General features: G+C 47.0%; 1 protein-coding gene across 1 annotated transcript in view; it reads left to right on the top strand.

Annotated features, from left to right (window-relative positions):
* Nucleotides 1-13,135, top strand: part of GUSB (glucuronidase beta) — a 205,581-nt gene that overhangs the window by 119,433 nt on the left and 73,013 nt on the right. The window contains exon 10 of the mRNA XM_078679464.1: nt 282-458. Within this exon, the coding sequence (XP_078535590.1) occupies nt 282-458 (177 nt within the window). The remainder of the gene's footprint in view (nt 1-281; nt 459-13,135) is intronic.

Genomic DNA, 13,135 nt, shown 5'->3' with positions numbered 1-13,135 from the left:
CATTCTTGCACTAGAGAATTTGCCAGGTCTGGCTCCTCTCAGATTGTTTTCTACATTTTAGTAAATTGCATTGTAGCCAGCCTACTACAAGTTGACAATTTTGCGTGTGCTCTTTTCGAATCTATATTAAGCCTCAGTTTTGGTTAGAGAGGCTTTCAGGCCCTTCCTGTCTCGTGTTAGCCAGAGATGCCGCCCTTCCCTCAGCATGGCTCCCTACTGACAATTAGGGCCTCTGCAAGTGGCTGCAGTACAATCATGTGCTTTTCTTTGTTGTTTTGCAGGCTCCCTTTGTGGACGTAGTGTGCGTGAATAGTTACTTCTCCTGGTATCATGACCCCGGTCACCTGGAAGTAATTCAACTGCAGCTTGATGCAGAGTTCGAGAACTGGTACAACAAGTACCAGAAACCTATAATCCAGAGTGAATATGGAGCAGACACCATCCCGGGGTACCACAGCGTGAGTAGGATCTTAATCCGTGTTTTTGTTGGGACGGTTGTGCAGGGAGTGTTTCACTGATCCTTGAGGAGTAATGAAAACGGTGGGCCTCCGTAAACAATATTTGGTGCATTTTTGTATCTAAATGTTTAATTTCTCTCTGATTGTGAATCCTGTAATATGCAGAGGATATGAATTTACACTTGTAGCAAGAATGACATCCAAGACTGCCTGGGGTGTGTGGAATGGGCTGAGTGCCTGGATGCCCTTGTATGGTAGGAATGCCCATGTTTTTAGGCTCAGTTGTTGCTATGTACATTTCCGTGTTTACATTGCTGTGCCTTAAACAGTTACAATAATGTGGCTGTTAAAGGTGCTCTGGCCTTCACGTACCCCTTGGCATTTGCTTCCAGCGTGGGAGAAACTAGAACACAATGTCAAGGCAAGGAGGACTTTGAAGGAATATATTAGAAAAACATGTTTTGTACTTCTTGTTTGATTGCAGGTTGCTGGTTCGCCCACGCTCTTCCAAGCGCTGGTGGTAAAGGGGAAAACTCTGCCCGTTTACAATCAAAATATACTTTGATTTACAGGACACTCCTGATTCTGCAAATTCAGAAATAGTCGAGCCTGGGTCTGACTTGGCTTTAACAGCCAAAGCAGGAGCCGAGCCTTCAAAAGATTCAGCATGTAAATTAGGCCACATTTTCCATGAGAAAATATGATAGTCATTAAAAAGAAAAATAGTGTTTTTTTGGGGGTGGGAGGATGTCTCACTTAAATGCATACATATATCAGTGCACTCAGTGACATTTCTTGAACGTAATATTTTTTTCAACCTAATAATTTTAAGAATACCTCAGTGACCTGACGACATAACCAATAGTTACCAAAGACATGTCAGTTTTTCATGTGTGCTGTATATTTGGCCTACAATGTTATTAAATGTGAAGCAAGATTATTTTATAGTAACGAAGCAGTTTACTTCATATTACCCGTAGGCAAGCAAGCTTCTTCACCAGCGCAGAACTTAACTTAATTCTTGCAGTGTGTTCTCAAATTGGTTGGTTAAGGACATTGATATACAGTTAAGTAAAGCTTTTTGCCTTGGGTCACACAGCTGGATCAAGCAGGGTAGTCGGTATTTGAGCTCAGTTTTCATGGTTGCACATTGTGCAGAAAAGTCTATTCATCATCATCATCAAATATCTTTATTCGGCATTATACAAAACACCATAAAAGTACAGTTTAAAACGAAAGCAATACATATATTGCTTATTATATATACAAAAAGTACAGAAGCTATTCAATACTAATCATTGATCCCCCATCCGACCCCCCCATGGTACTCTATTTTCGGGTGCACTCCTTTCAGCAGATCCCTCTTGTCTCTCTTAATTTAACTGCTAGCCTTAAAAAGCTCGTGATAGAGAGAAGGGTCAGGGGGTCTTGGGCCATTTGTAAGTATAAGAGGGCCACCTTAGCATGCCTAAATTTAATTTTCTTCAGCAAACTAACTAAAAAAAGGCACCTGGGCAATGAGTAAAAAGGGCATAATAATACATATACATATATAAGGGTGTCCTGTGGAGATCGTTGATCGCAGCCGCAGGGACCCTTTGGCCCAACAGAACTAGTAAAACCTGCCGTTTCAGCTAATAAATAATGTAAAAGGTTGAGCCTAAAACGTGCGATTAAAAATGTATCCTAGGCATTATGTATGAGGGCAACGTACGGTTCCATTCCTTCACTGGTCCTCACTAGACCATAGGCTTTGACTGACTGTTTGCCCCATTCCCTCACTTCTCTAGAGGAGGCTTTGTGGGTAAGAAACCTTTTTCTTTACATTGTCCTTGTCCCGGCCTGCAATTCCGGTCGGGTTTAGGAAGAGATCTTTAAAGCCAATCTTTTCAAAAGCGGCCTTTAAATACTTCAGCCAGGGAATGTTCCTTCCCCTGTCCCTACCAAGGCAATCCATGATTATTTGCCTGGTAAACGTTGCCTCTGGGTTATCCCAGATCATTAACCATGCTAACCGGGGTCTGACCTGGATCTTGTCCTCTATAAAGGCCCCACCCAGTTCTTCGTGAGCAATATAAGAGGGGGCGGACTGTGGGACTTTGAGGAGCCTTCTCTCTCTACCTGCAGTTTATCAAAGTCGGCGAACCCCCAGAGTTCCGCCCCATACGCCGCTTTGGAGTAGCAAACTGAATTATATAAATTCATCATTTGCTCCGGGGACCAGCGTCCAAGTCTGCGGCCAAAATTCGTAATCGCCCCTGTGCTAGACACTAACCTGTTACAGCGCTCCTCAATTAATGCTTTAAAATGTAGATACCCATCAAATAAAATACCCAGATACGAGAAGGACTGCACCTTCTCTCAATTGTGTTCGCCTATTCTGTAGTCACATACGACTTGGTCAGGTGCAGTAAAGTCATTCTATGGGCAGATCATCCTCTCCTCACAGGTCAATGCTTTGGGTTCAATTATCTCCTGAATTAGTATCACTGCATGGAATTCAATAAATACAATTATCACACCTGCACTAAAACTGCCATGATTTATACATATGAGTAAGTCCTAAGATTTAAAAGTGTGCTTTTCTGTTTTGAATGCTTCCACTGTAACTAAAGATCAAACACATTGACAGAACATGCCTTTCTGAAGCCCTGCTGCATAATGCATGCGTCTCTCTGAAAAGCTGTAACCCGAGGATCAGTTCCTGGGGGTACTCCTAAGCCTCTTGGTGTTGCAAAGTATTGAATTACGGGCATTTGGCGTGTCATGAGTGATGTAAAATGTGATGTCATAAGCAGTGCATGACGTAGTTGCAAGTTACAGTTCCCTAAACTAGAATTGGTAAATTTCGTTGTGTTTTTAATGGTTTTAAAAGCTAGTTCTTATCTCATTTCAAGACCGTGGACGTTAATTAGAGGTTGCCAGGGGTCGCAACTGCGACCCCCCCAAACCACCTGTTGCGACCCCTGCTACCTCCTTGCTTGCGACCCCTGTGGTCAGCGCCTCAGCAGTGTCAGCATCATCAAGGCCAGTGTTCGGTTGGTCGGAGCTCCCCATCTGTAATTTTGTGCCCTGTTGTCTCGTGTGCGTATGTGTACCATTCTACGCATGCGAAGATGTATTTTGTCATTCACAATGTATTTCTAATCTCCCCGCGGGACTTCAATGTATTTTGATTGGCCACAGGGCCGTCAATCTGCATTGGCGCGAATCACTTCAAATGACTACCTTGGAAGCTCCAGTGGCGCAAAGCGCTCCCAATGACAGCCCTGTAATAAAAAATGATTGCCATGCCCCATCGCTACCCGCCCACTTTCTGGAAGCCTTTGCCACCAGCAGTCGTGCCCCTGCGGACATCATTCCCATTGGTTTAAGTAAATCATATTTAAAATATAAAGCGCATGTTCCAGCATTTCCAAGGTGAGTTTCCATGCACATTTGTTTAGGTGGGGGTATTCAAGGCAATTGTAGAGCACGTTGCTGTCATTTCTTCAGCTGAATGAGCTGTGCCAGCTGCCCTAACTACTGAGCTATATTGAGGTTTGACAGGTACCTAACACACCCTGCGGAAAGATAGAGCGATTTGTAATGTAGATTTTTACCATGGATCATATGTTTTTCATTGAGATCCATGTCATCCCTGATAGATTTCTGCATGGTTCCTGCTGAGAAGCTCGCACAATGTTTGTATCTATTTTTTCAGTTGTTTCAGTCTGGCACTGCCCCACACCTTCTACTATGGAAAATGGGTGGTCCATGCGTGGGTTGCAGTGCCTCAGTATGTAAGTGAAGTTTGAAGAGGGTGTGGCGTAACTGCCAGTGCTGCCGACCTTAGAGCTAGAGAACCAGGTTTGAGTCTCCGCATCGGCTCAACATCCTGTGATTCAGGGCAAATAATATAATCTCCCTGTGCCTACTAAAAATGAATGTGTCTTTGTGTAATGTAACTGGTGCTCATGTAAAGTGCTCCAATACCTTCCAGTCAAGTTCGCACTATATAAAATTGCAAAAAATAAGTACTGGTAATGGGAAAACACTACGTGCCATTAAGAACATGGCACGCCCTGGTGTCTCTGGTGGCTTTTGGCCCCATGCAGCAATAAGAGCCCAGGCAAACAGTCAGATGCCTGAAGCATATATAGCTCTGCAGAGTACCATACAATGATTCTCGTTTCTGCTTGGAACGCAGCAAAAGGATGGGATTATTGCGCAAGACCAATGCAGGTTTGCAAACATGTCCTGTTCGCCTCGTTCTTTCCGTTAACCCTAGAAACACACTCTACTCGTGATAATCTCCACAACAGTCGATTATCTCCTTTGGCACTTTACTGCGATTCTTGGTTCACCATTTTTATTCAGGGTCAGGCTGGTCCAGCATGCAATCGGGCAGTGCCCGAAGGGCTGGTCTTCAGCTCAGTAAGTGGGCCGTCTGTTTGGTTACTTGTGGGCCTGTTTTATGGGCTGTTGGGTTGGGTTTATTTCCCTATTATTACAACAAACATTGCCTGCGGCATACTCAAATTCATGCAGTCTTCTATACCCCGCAAAATACGGAAGTCCAGGAGCCGCACCATGCTCCACATGGATCTGAATTCTTCATATAGTCCATGGAGCCAGAGTGGTTCTCGCTGCCCTCTGTGATTCACGTAAAATCACAATCACAAGGTAGGTGCCCAATGTTGTATCCAAGGCCGCACCATCAACCAAGTAATATCCTGCATCACCCCCTCCTTGGGCCCACACCTGCCAACCCACCTCCCCACCAGGCCTAGAAACTGCTTGGATCCTGTGCTCAGCTGTGACTGGAAAGAGGTAATGTTATCTGCTCACGTCCGAGCTTTCCCCGCACTCCTACCTCCAGTGGGCCGGCGAGAGCATTCCGTTTGGGGATGGATCAGTAGCCTGTGAGAGAAATGTTCCACCGAAGCATTCAGAAAGGCGATACCTAGTGTCTGCATTTGTCCGGGAGCTGAAGAGGGGCTGTATATCGAGGGGTAGCCTGGTGATAACGGGCCAAGCTGGGGTAAAATACCTGAAGTGGAGAAGGGTGTTAGAAGAGCGATCGTGCACCCACGTGTGTTTGATCTGAATGTAAGTATACCTAGACCACCGTCGCATAGGCCCTGGGCCCGGGCTTTTGACCCCCCTAGAAGCCCAGGCAGATAATAGGTGAGGTACTGTATTTAATCTGATATGTTTAGTCAGAGTGCTATGCGTAGTCAAGTAGAGCACTTTACCCAGCACTCCATTCCAAATCTTCAAAAGAAATTGTACATCAACATGAATTTACAGTGAACGTGGATGCAGGTCTGCCAATTGGTAATAAGAGAAAAAGAAGAGGAAGTGTTGAATCCTTGCAATAGTATAAACTTGTGAAATAAAATAGGTACTCAGTATGGGCCAGAGGCATAGTTAAAATCAGACCACCTGCAGGTCAGGTCTTGTGGAGCAGGGCAAACCAGCGGACTATTTTACTCATTTCCTCATCTCAGATAATACAGGGTCTCTGGGGTGTTTTAGCTCACGTTAACCTGTCAGATGTATTGTTGGTTTCCAATAGGAACCAAATATCACTTGTTTGCTCGTGCAGGCACTTTCCAGTAGAGGCCGTAGGTCTTGTAGCGTCGTTAAATCTAATACAACCAGTTTGTTTACAGCCATGAAACAATAATATGTGACACCCAGAGTAAATCATAGCCGCCGGCTTATTGCCTAATAACTCTCATACCTCTTTGAGCCTACTGTTACCCCCTCGGGTAACTCATGCAATTGTTCCTACGTCTTATCGTGTTATAACACTCAGCCAGCCACGGATGTTTGTTGAGGTGCCTACTCAATAGCTGTTCTTAGAGGTACCACTTTCTAAATTTCCCCAAGCAGAGACTTGATACCTCATGCATATTTTGTAGGTTACATAAAGTACAGTGTTCAATAAGTATTCGTTTATATTTCACTGCAAAGGTTCTAAGCCGTGAAAGCACAGTTTGCTTGAGAAGAGATATAGCAACTTCTGTTTTGACTTTTTGGGGTACCAATGTGGTCTGGAGTTACGTGTGGAAGAGCAGACTAGAATGGGGCTGAGAAGCCAGGAAACTTTTGAAGGTTTCGCAAACTTACTAGGGGATTCTGCCATCCTCTTTCATCTTAAACAACGCTCCCTGTATATGGTGTTGAGCTATGAGAGCAGATTTGTTTAGAAAAATATCTCTGTGTGAAAAAATAGAAGTTGGTAGAAGTGAATTATTGCCCATAGTGCATTTTGGTTTTAAAAAAGTATACAAATTAATTGCATGCATTGTGAAAAAGGGTAAAATAATTTGGACTAGGCTGTGTCCTGAAACATGTATGTATGTATGAGTTCCCCGCATGGCAGCAGTGTACTCTGATTGGGCTGTCAATCTGCAGTGGTGCGGAGCGCTACCAATTAAAGCCTTGGAACAAAATCATATCTGCGGCAAGAAGACAGCAGCTACCATGCAGTATCAGCCTTCTCCTGATGGCCAGGCAATCAACAGTTACTCCTTGTTGGACTTGGCCCTTTTGGCAGGTTCATCCCTGAACTTTTTGCATTAAGCTATTACATAGTGGTAGTGATTTTAGGCCTCTGGGCACTTCAGCACTGTGGCCCAGTGTAAAGTGCATGCGTGCTCTGAGTGTGTGTGGTGAGATTGGCCTGCCCTCCCATAGGAATGCATGGGGGATATGTGTGTCATGGTAATTCCTGGTATGAGTGGAGTGCAGGGGCGAGTTTAGTATGTATGAACTCGTGAAAATAAATATGCGCAATAGTGTGTGCAGATTTATGGTGACTAGGTGGAGAAATGCCACTTTTAGGAGTTGGCATTTCTGTGTACTGTGTGTCTGCCTGCCTGATGTGAATTGCATGTCTGGCTTGTGATTGAGAGGTGTGGGTGGCTCCAGAAGACAGAGTGAGTCAGCCCAGTGGTGAATAGCGAGATCTGCATGCAGATGGGAGAGAGGAGTTACACCTGGGACCTGAATAGGGCTGTGCCTTCCCTCCACAATGCTGGCTCCACCCCCTGTGGTGCGTCTAATCACTGAGCCCCCACCTGACAAAGGGGAGAGGAGCTGAGCAAAACAAAGTGCTCCAAATCCCTTCTAAAGCCAGTCCTGCCTGGTATCCCCAAGCCCTTGCTGTGACACAAAGGGATTTTGTATTATAAATATAGGGGCTGTGACCCCATGATGTTGTTCTGTTTCTAATCCTGACGGAGAGGGGAGGGGTGTTTGCTGCTGCTGGGGCCCAGGAGGGACCGCCATGTGGGCTGCCTCCCTGCTGGAGGGCCCTGTGTGCTGGCCCCTGGGCCCAGCTCAGCCCCTGAAACCTCTCATGGACTTTTCCTGACCTCCAGCACCTTAAAGGGACTTTGTGCTTTTACCCCTTCTTCTTCATCTAGCGCCTGGGAGCACTATCTTTGAAAATGCCTAGCTGATGGAGAGTGCTATATCTATCCTGTGAGCGCTTCACTTTTACTTGGGAGAGCGCTTGGCTATCTGTTGCTGAGGAGCGCTCCGTTTTTGGGACTGCAGCGCTTGGCTGCGATCCTTTTTAGAGGGAATCCCCGGCGTAGGGATTCCCCCGCATAGTTGGGTTCTTGCGAGTGCCCACCCCGCTGTTTATACGGCAATTACCTATTTTCATATCCAAGTTACGGGTGCCCACCTCACTTATTGAGCTTGCTTGCGGGTGCCCACCCCACTGTGTGTTTTGAATTGCGTTTAGACTTATGTGAGATGATTGCATAATGTGTTTATGCTGGTGAGGTTGGCGCAGAAAGTAATTTGCGCCTAAATGTGATACTGTGCATAAGGTAGTTTATGTTACAGGCTGATGCTAAGTACAGTGATTACCAGTGGTTACTGATTGTACGGTTATTAGATGTATTACTTTTACTAAGTTTGCTTTGTGATGGTTCTGACAGTGGTCAGTGGGCCCTGTCAGGTGTATATAATCTCTTGAAGAAATGACCTACTGCCAAGTGGCACCATGTATATTATGTTTACCATTCTAATGTGTTATCAGAATACAAAGGCTATTTTTGATATAACCTTGTGTGGAGTTCCTTTTGTGGTGTGCCTGAGATGTTGTTGCTGTGTGCGTGCGCAAATGCTTTACACATGGCCTCCGGGATAAGCCTGACTGCTCGTGCCAAGCTACCAAGTGGGTGAGGAGGGGTTATCTTTGGCGTGTAACTCCCTTGCCCTGACTAGAGTGGTGGTCTATGCCTGGCTTTGGCGCAAGCCTTAGCCAACCAGAGATTCCATTTCTAACACTCCTCATACAGGCTCTAATCCCCTTGAGGCCTTTGCTACCTGAAGATATCATTCATTAAAATCTGAGGAACCAGTACCCTATGGAGGGTCAAGAAAACAGAAGCTATCATGCTGCCAAACAATATCGGCTTTCTCCTGATGGCTAGGCAAGCAACAGCTATTTCCCATTCAGTCTGTCTCTTCGTCTCACCTTGAGGCATATGCTCCCTGGAGATATCCGCTAGTGATCGCAGAAGTCCATAACCTATGCAGGATGCACACAGACATCAGTTACCATGATGCCAAGCATATCCACCTTTTCAATATGGCCAGGCAAGCAACTGCTGCTCACCACTCAATCTGTTTTCAACTTGAACCATTTGCTATCCAAAAAACATCAGCCAGTGAAGAAGAAAGTATCCTCTGCAGGGGCTAGTAGACAGCAACTACCACACTGCTTTGCAATATCTGCTTTCTCCTAATTGCCAGGCAAACAACAGTTACTCCTCAATCAGTCTCTATTGCCCTTGAGGCCTTTGCCACCTGAATATATCTTCCAGTGACTGCAGAAGTCTGTGACCTATGCAGGGCCAAGAGGAGAGCAGCCATTATGCTTCTATCAATCAATCAAAACATTTGTAGAGCGCACTACTCACCCGTGAGGGTCTCAAGGTGCTGGGGGGTTGGGGGGAAGGTCTTGAGTATCCTCCTGAAGGTTACTAGGTCCTGGGTCTGCAGTAGGAGGATGGGGATGGTGTTCCAGGTTTTGGCGGCGAGGTAGGAGAACGATCTGCTGCCAGTGGTCTCTCTTCGGATGCGGGGGACGGTGGCGAGGGCGAGGTTGGCGGAGCGGTGCTGGTGGCTCGGGATGTAGAAGGTGAGTCATCTGTTGAGGTATGCCGGTCCGGTGTTGTGGAGTGCCTTGTGTGCATGGGTGAGGAGCTTGAAGGGGATACTCTTGTTGACAGGAATCCAGTGCAGGTCTCTCAGGTGGGGTGTGATGTGGCGGCAGATGTCAAGGATCAAGCGTGCAGAGGCGTTCTGTATGCGTTGTAGTCGTTTCAGGAGTTTGGCTGAGGCTCCTGCGTAGAGGGCGTTTCGGTAGTCCAGCCTGCTGCTGACGAGGGCCTGGGTGACCGTTCTTCTTGTTTCGGTGGGGATCCACCTGTAGATCTTGCGGAGCATGCAGACGGTGTTGAAGCAGGAGGACGAGATGGCGTTGACTTGCTTGGTCATGGAGAGTGATGAGTCGAGGATGAACCCCAGGTTGCGTGAGTGGTCGGTGGGTGTCGGTGCTGCTCCCAGTGCGGTCGGCCACCAGGAGTCGTCCCAGGCCAAGGGGGTGGAGCCGAGGATGAGGACCTCCGTCTTGTCCGAGTTCAGCTTCAGACGGCTGTTCTTCATCCACTCGCTGACGGTTTTCATTCCTTCGTGGAGGTTGGGTCTGGCGGAGAGGGGGTCGCTGGTGAGGGATAGGATCAGCTGGGTGTCGTCGGCATAAGAGATGATGTTGAGGTTGTGCAGTCGGGCGACGTGGGCGATCGGTGCCATGTAGACGTTGAACGATGTCGGGCTGAGGGATGATCCTTGGGGTACGCCGCAGATGATCTTGGTGGCTTCGGAAAGGAAAGAGGGGAGGCGGACGCTCTAGGTTCTGCTGGAGAGGAAGGAGGTGGTCCATTCCAGAGCCTTGTCTCGGATCCCTGCGTTGTGGAGGCGTGTGCGTAGGGTGCGGTGCCAGACAGTATCGAAGGCGGCTGATAGGTCCAGGAGTATGAGGGCCGCGGTTTCGCCTTTGTCCAGCAGGGCCCTGATGTCATCGGTGGCGGCGATGAGGGCAGTTTCGGTACTGTGGTTGCTGCAGAACCCACACTGGGATGGGTCCAGGATGCTGTTCATAAGGACCTATCTCCTTTTTGTTCAGTTCTCATCGAGGTGGCGGGTCAGTTGTCTGTTGACGGTCTTCTTGATGACCTTCGCCGGAAACGGAAGCAGGGAGATGGGCCTGAAGTTCTTGAGGTCCAGAGGATCCGCCTTGGGTTTTTTGAGTAAGGCGTTGATCTCGGCGTGCTTCCAGCTCCATGGGAAGGTCACGGTCTCGAAAGAGATGTCGATGGCCTTGCGGCGATGGTGGTGCTGGCTTTGTTGAAGATGTGGTGTGGGCATGGGTCTGACGGAGAGCCGGAGTGGATGGTGTTCATGATTTTGATGGTGTCATCGTTGTTTATGTTGGTCCAGCGGAGCAGGGGATCGATGTGGGTAGTGGCCGTGGGGTCAGAGGTCTCGGTGACTGTCGGACGGTCAGGTTGTTGAAGCTGTCGTGGATTCTGTGAACTTGCGATAGAAGAAGGTGGCGAGGGAGTCGCACAGGTCTTGCGATGGTGGTATGTTGTTGGTGTTGGAGCTGTTCTAAGCACTATCGGCAAAGCACCAACTTGCTTGCCAATTCAGTTCTTTCTGTCACAGTGGATATGCAGGCTCATCACATCAGCTTGTGATGTGTAGAAATATGGAACCAGTATTACATATTACACCGTTAGCCACCTTGATTTCCTGTAGTCAAGCACTTGCTGTCCACCTATTTGTTCTCTCTTCAATACTGGCATACCTGCAGATACAGTTCTAGATGGGGGCATATGAACTGTTGGCCTCTTTCTATCCGCCCAGTCAATGCCTTCTTCTTTTGAAGGAAGCTGGGCAGCAGCATCTCTTATCAGTAATGCAGTATCAACATGACAGCCAGTATCTTCATCCATGTGAGTAGAATCTGCCTAAATGTTCTTAACACTCTTTAAATTGCTAATGCAGATATTGATCAACACAAGTACTGTACCAGTCATGTGCATGTTTTCTATAGAGGAAATGAATGATAGCAAACCAGGAAAGGTTCAATGGCTAGTTCTCCATTGTTGTGCACTATTTGATAGATACCTAATCAATGCTACATTATCTTAATTGTATATCTAACGATACTACCTGAAACCATGTATGCAGCTGAATTTTCAATAGAATTCAAAGTATTTTTTGTTTGTCGGGTACTTCTTTGTATCTGTAAAGATTTTCCAGCTTCTGTGTGTGAAGTAAGTAACCGAAAGTTAGATGCATCACTTCCTGCGATAGCACAAAGACAAAGGTCATGCAGTGGCGCTTCCTTTGATTTCATGGTGGTCCAAAGGGCAGATGATGTCACTTCCTGTGGTATCACCAGGTCAGTGTGTGTAATGCCACTTTCTGTGATAACATAAGTGTGGATCAAAGGGCAAGTGATGTCACTTTCTATGATGTCATCAGGTCAAAGTTCATGTGATTTCGTTTCCTGTGACATCAGGTTTAGGTCACATGGCATGTGTTATACTGGCATTTTAATGAAGCGACTTCCATGTTCTAAACTAACTATAACCTTACTTGCTTTAACTTCTGGGTTTTTCTCAGTGAATATCTGGTGTTTTTGGTCACATTCAAAGTGGAGCTTACGCCTCACCTCTCAGGCAACCTACGTCTAACCTTCCTGCTGGGCACAGCTTTTGGCAATGCACATGGGTGGGATGACTGTAAGGCCTAGCCTCTGGCCTGGCCCAGCACTTAACTCCTCCAACCATCACTGCACACATCCTTAAAACTTGCACAGTGGGATTAGTAGCCACATGGCCCAGCTAATGCGCGTGGACAGTGTCCTGCATAGTGGAAATTAGCCACAGGGTCAGGTCTTTGACTAGACCTTTCTCATATTTAAAAAAAAAAAAAAAAAAAAAAAAATCGGTACAGCAGTACCAATACTGGTACAGAGGTACCTCACTGAGGGCCTTGCTGAGTACCACAGTTCCGAGGTTGGCTACAGAGCCTGACCTCTCACCTGGCCATACACCCAGTTCTTTGTGGACAACCAACCAACCAACCCCCCCCCCCCCCCCCCCCAATTTGGGAGGGCCCAACCACTGCGTCTATCCACCCACAGGCTGTGACTCTATGCCCAAATACCCGCCAGCACCAACCCCGAGCGGGTAGCCAAGACCCGCAGGAGGTATCCAACATCCCACTGCGCATAACCTTCAGCTGTACGCTGCAGGAAGTTGGCTGGAGGGACTTAACTCCTCCCCCCTTTTAGGTGCCCCCCCCCCCCAGACTTCCCTGCTGCACACAACCTTCCATTGAGCGGCCCACAGCCACTGCATGCAGCCTTTAGCCTGAGCAATGGTGGTTGGCAGCAGGGTCTTATCTGTGATCAGACTTCTTTTTTTTTTTAAGTTGATTTTTAATACGTTTTTTTCAGCACTCTGGTGCTGTGGCACTACAGCTGCTATCGTAGTACAAGAAGCTGGTACTGCAGTGCCTGTGACTCTAATTTTTATTTTTTATTTTGACTTTACAAATGACAACACAGCCCTGGGGATCAGGGTGTGCCC

Source organism: Lissotriton helveticus, chromosome 3_1 (assembly GCF_964261635.1).
Source record: "Lissotriton helveticus chromosome 3_1, aLisHel1.1, whole genome shotgun sequence".
NCBI lineage: Eukaryota > Metazoa > Chordata > Amphibia > Caudata > Salamandridae > Lissotriton > Lissotriton helveticus.
This window is presented reverse-complemented; position numbering and strand designations above follow the sequence as displayed.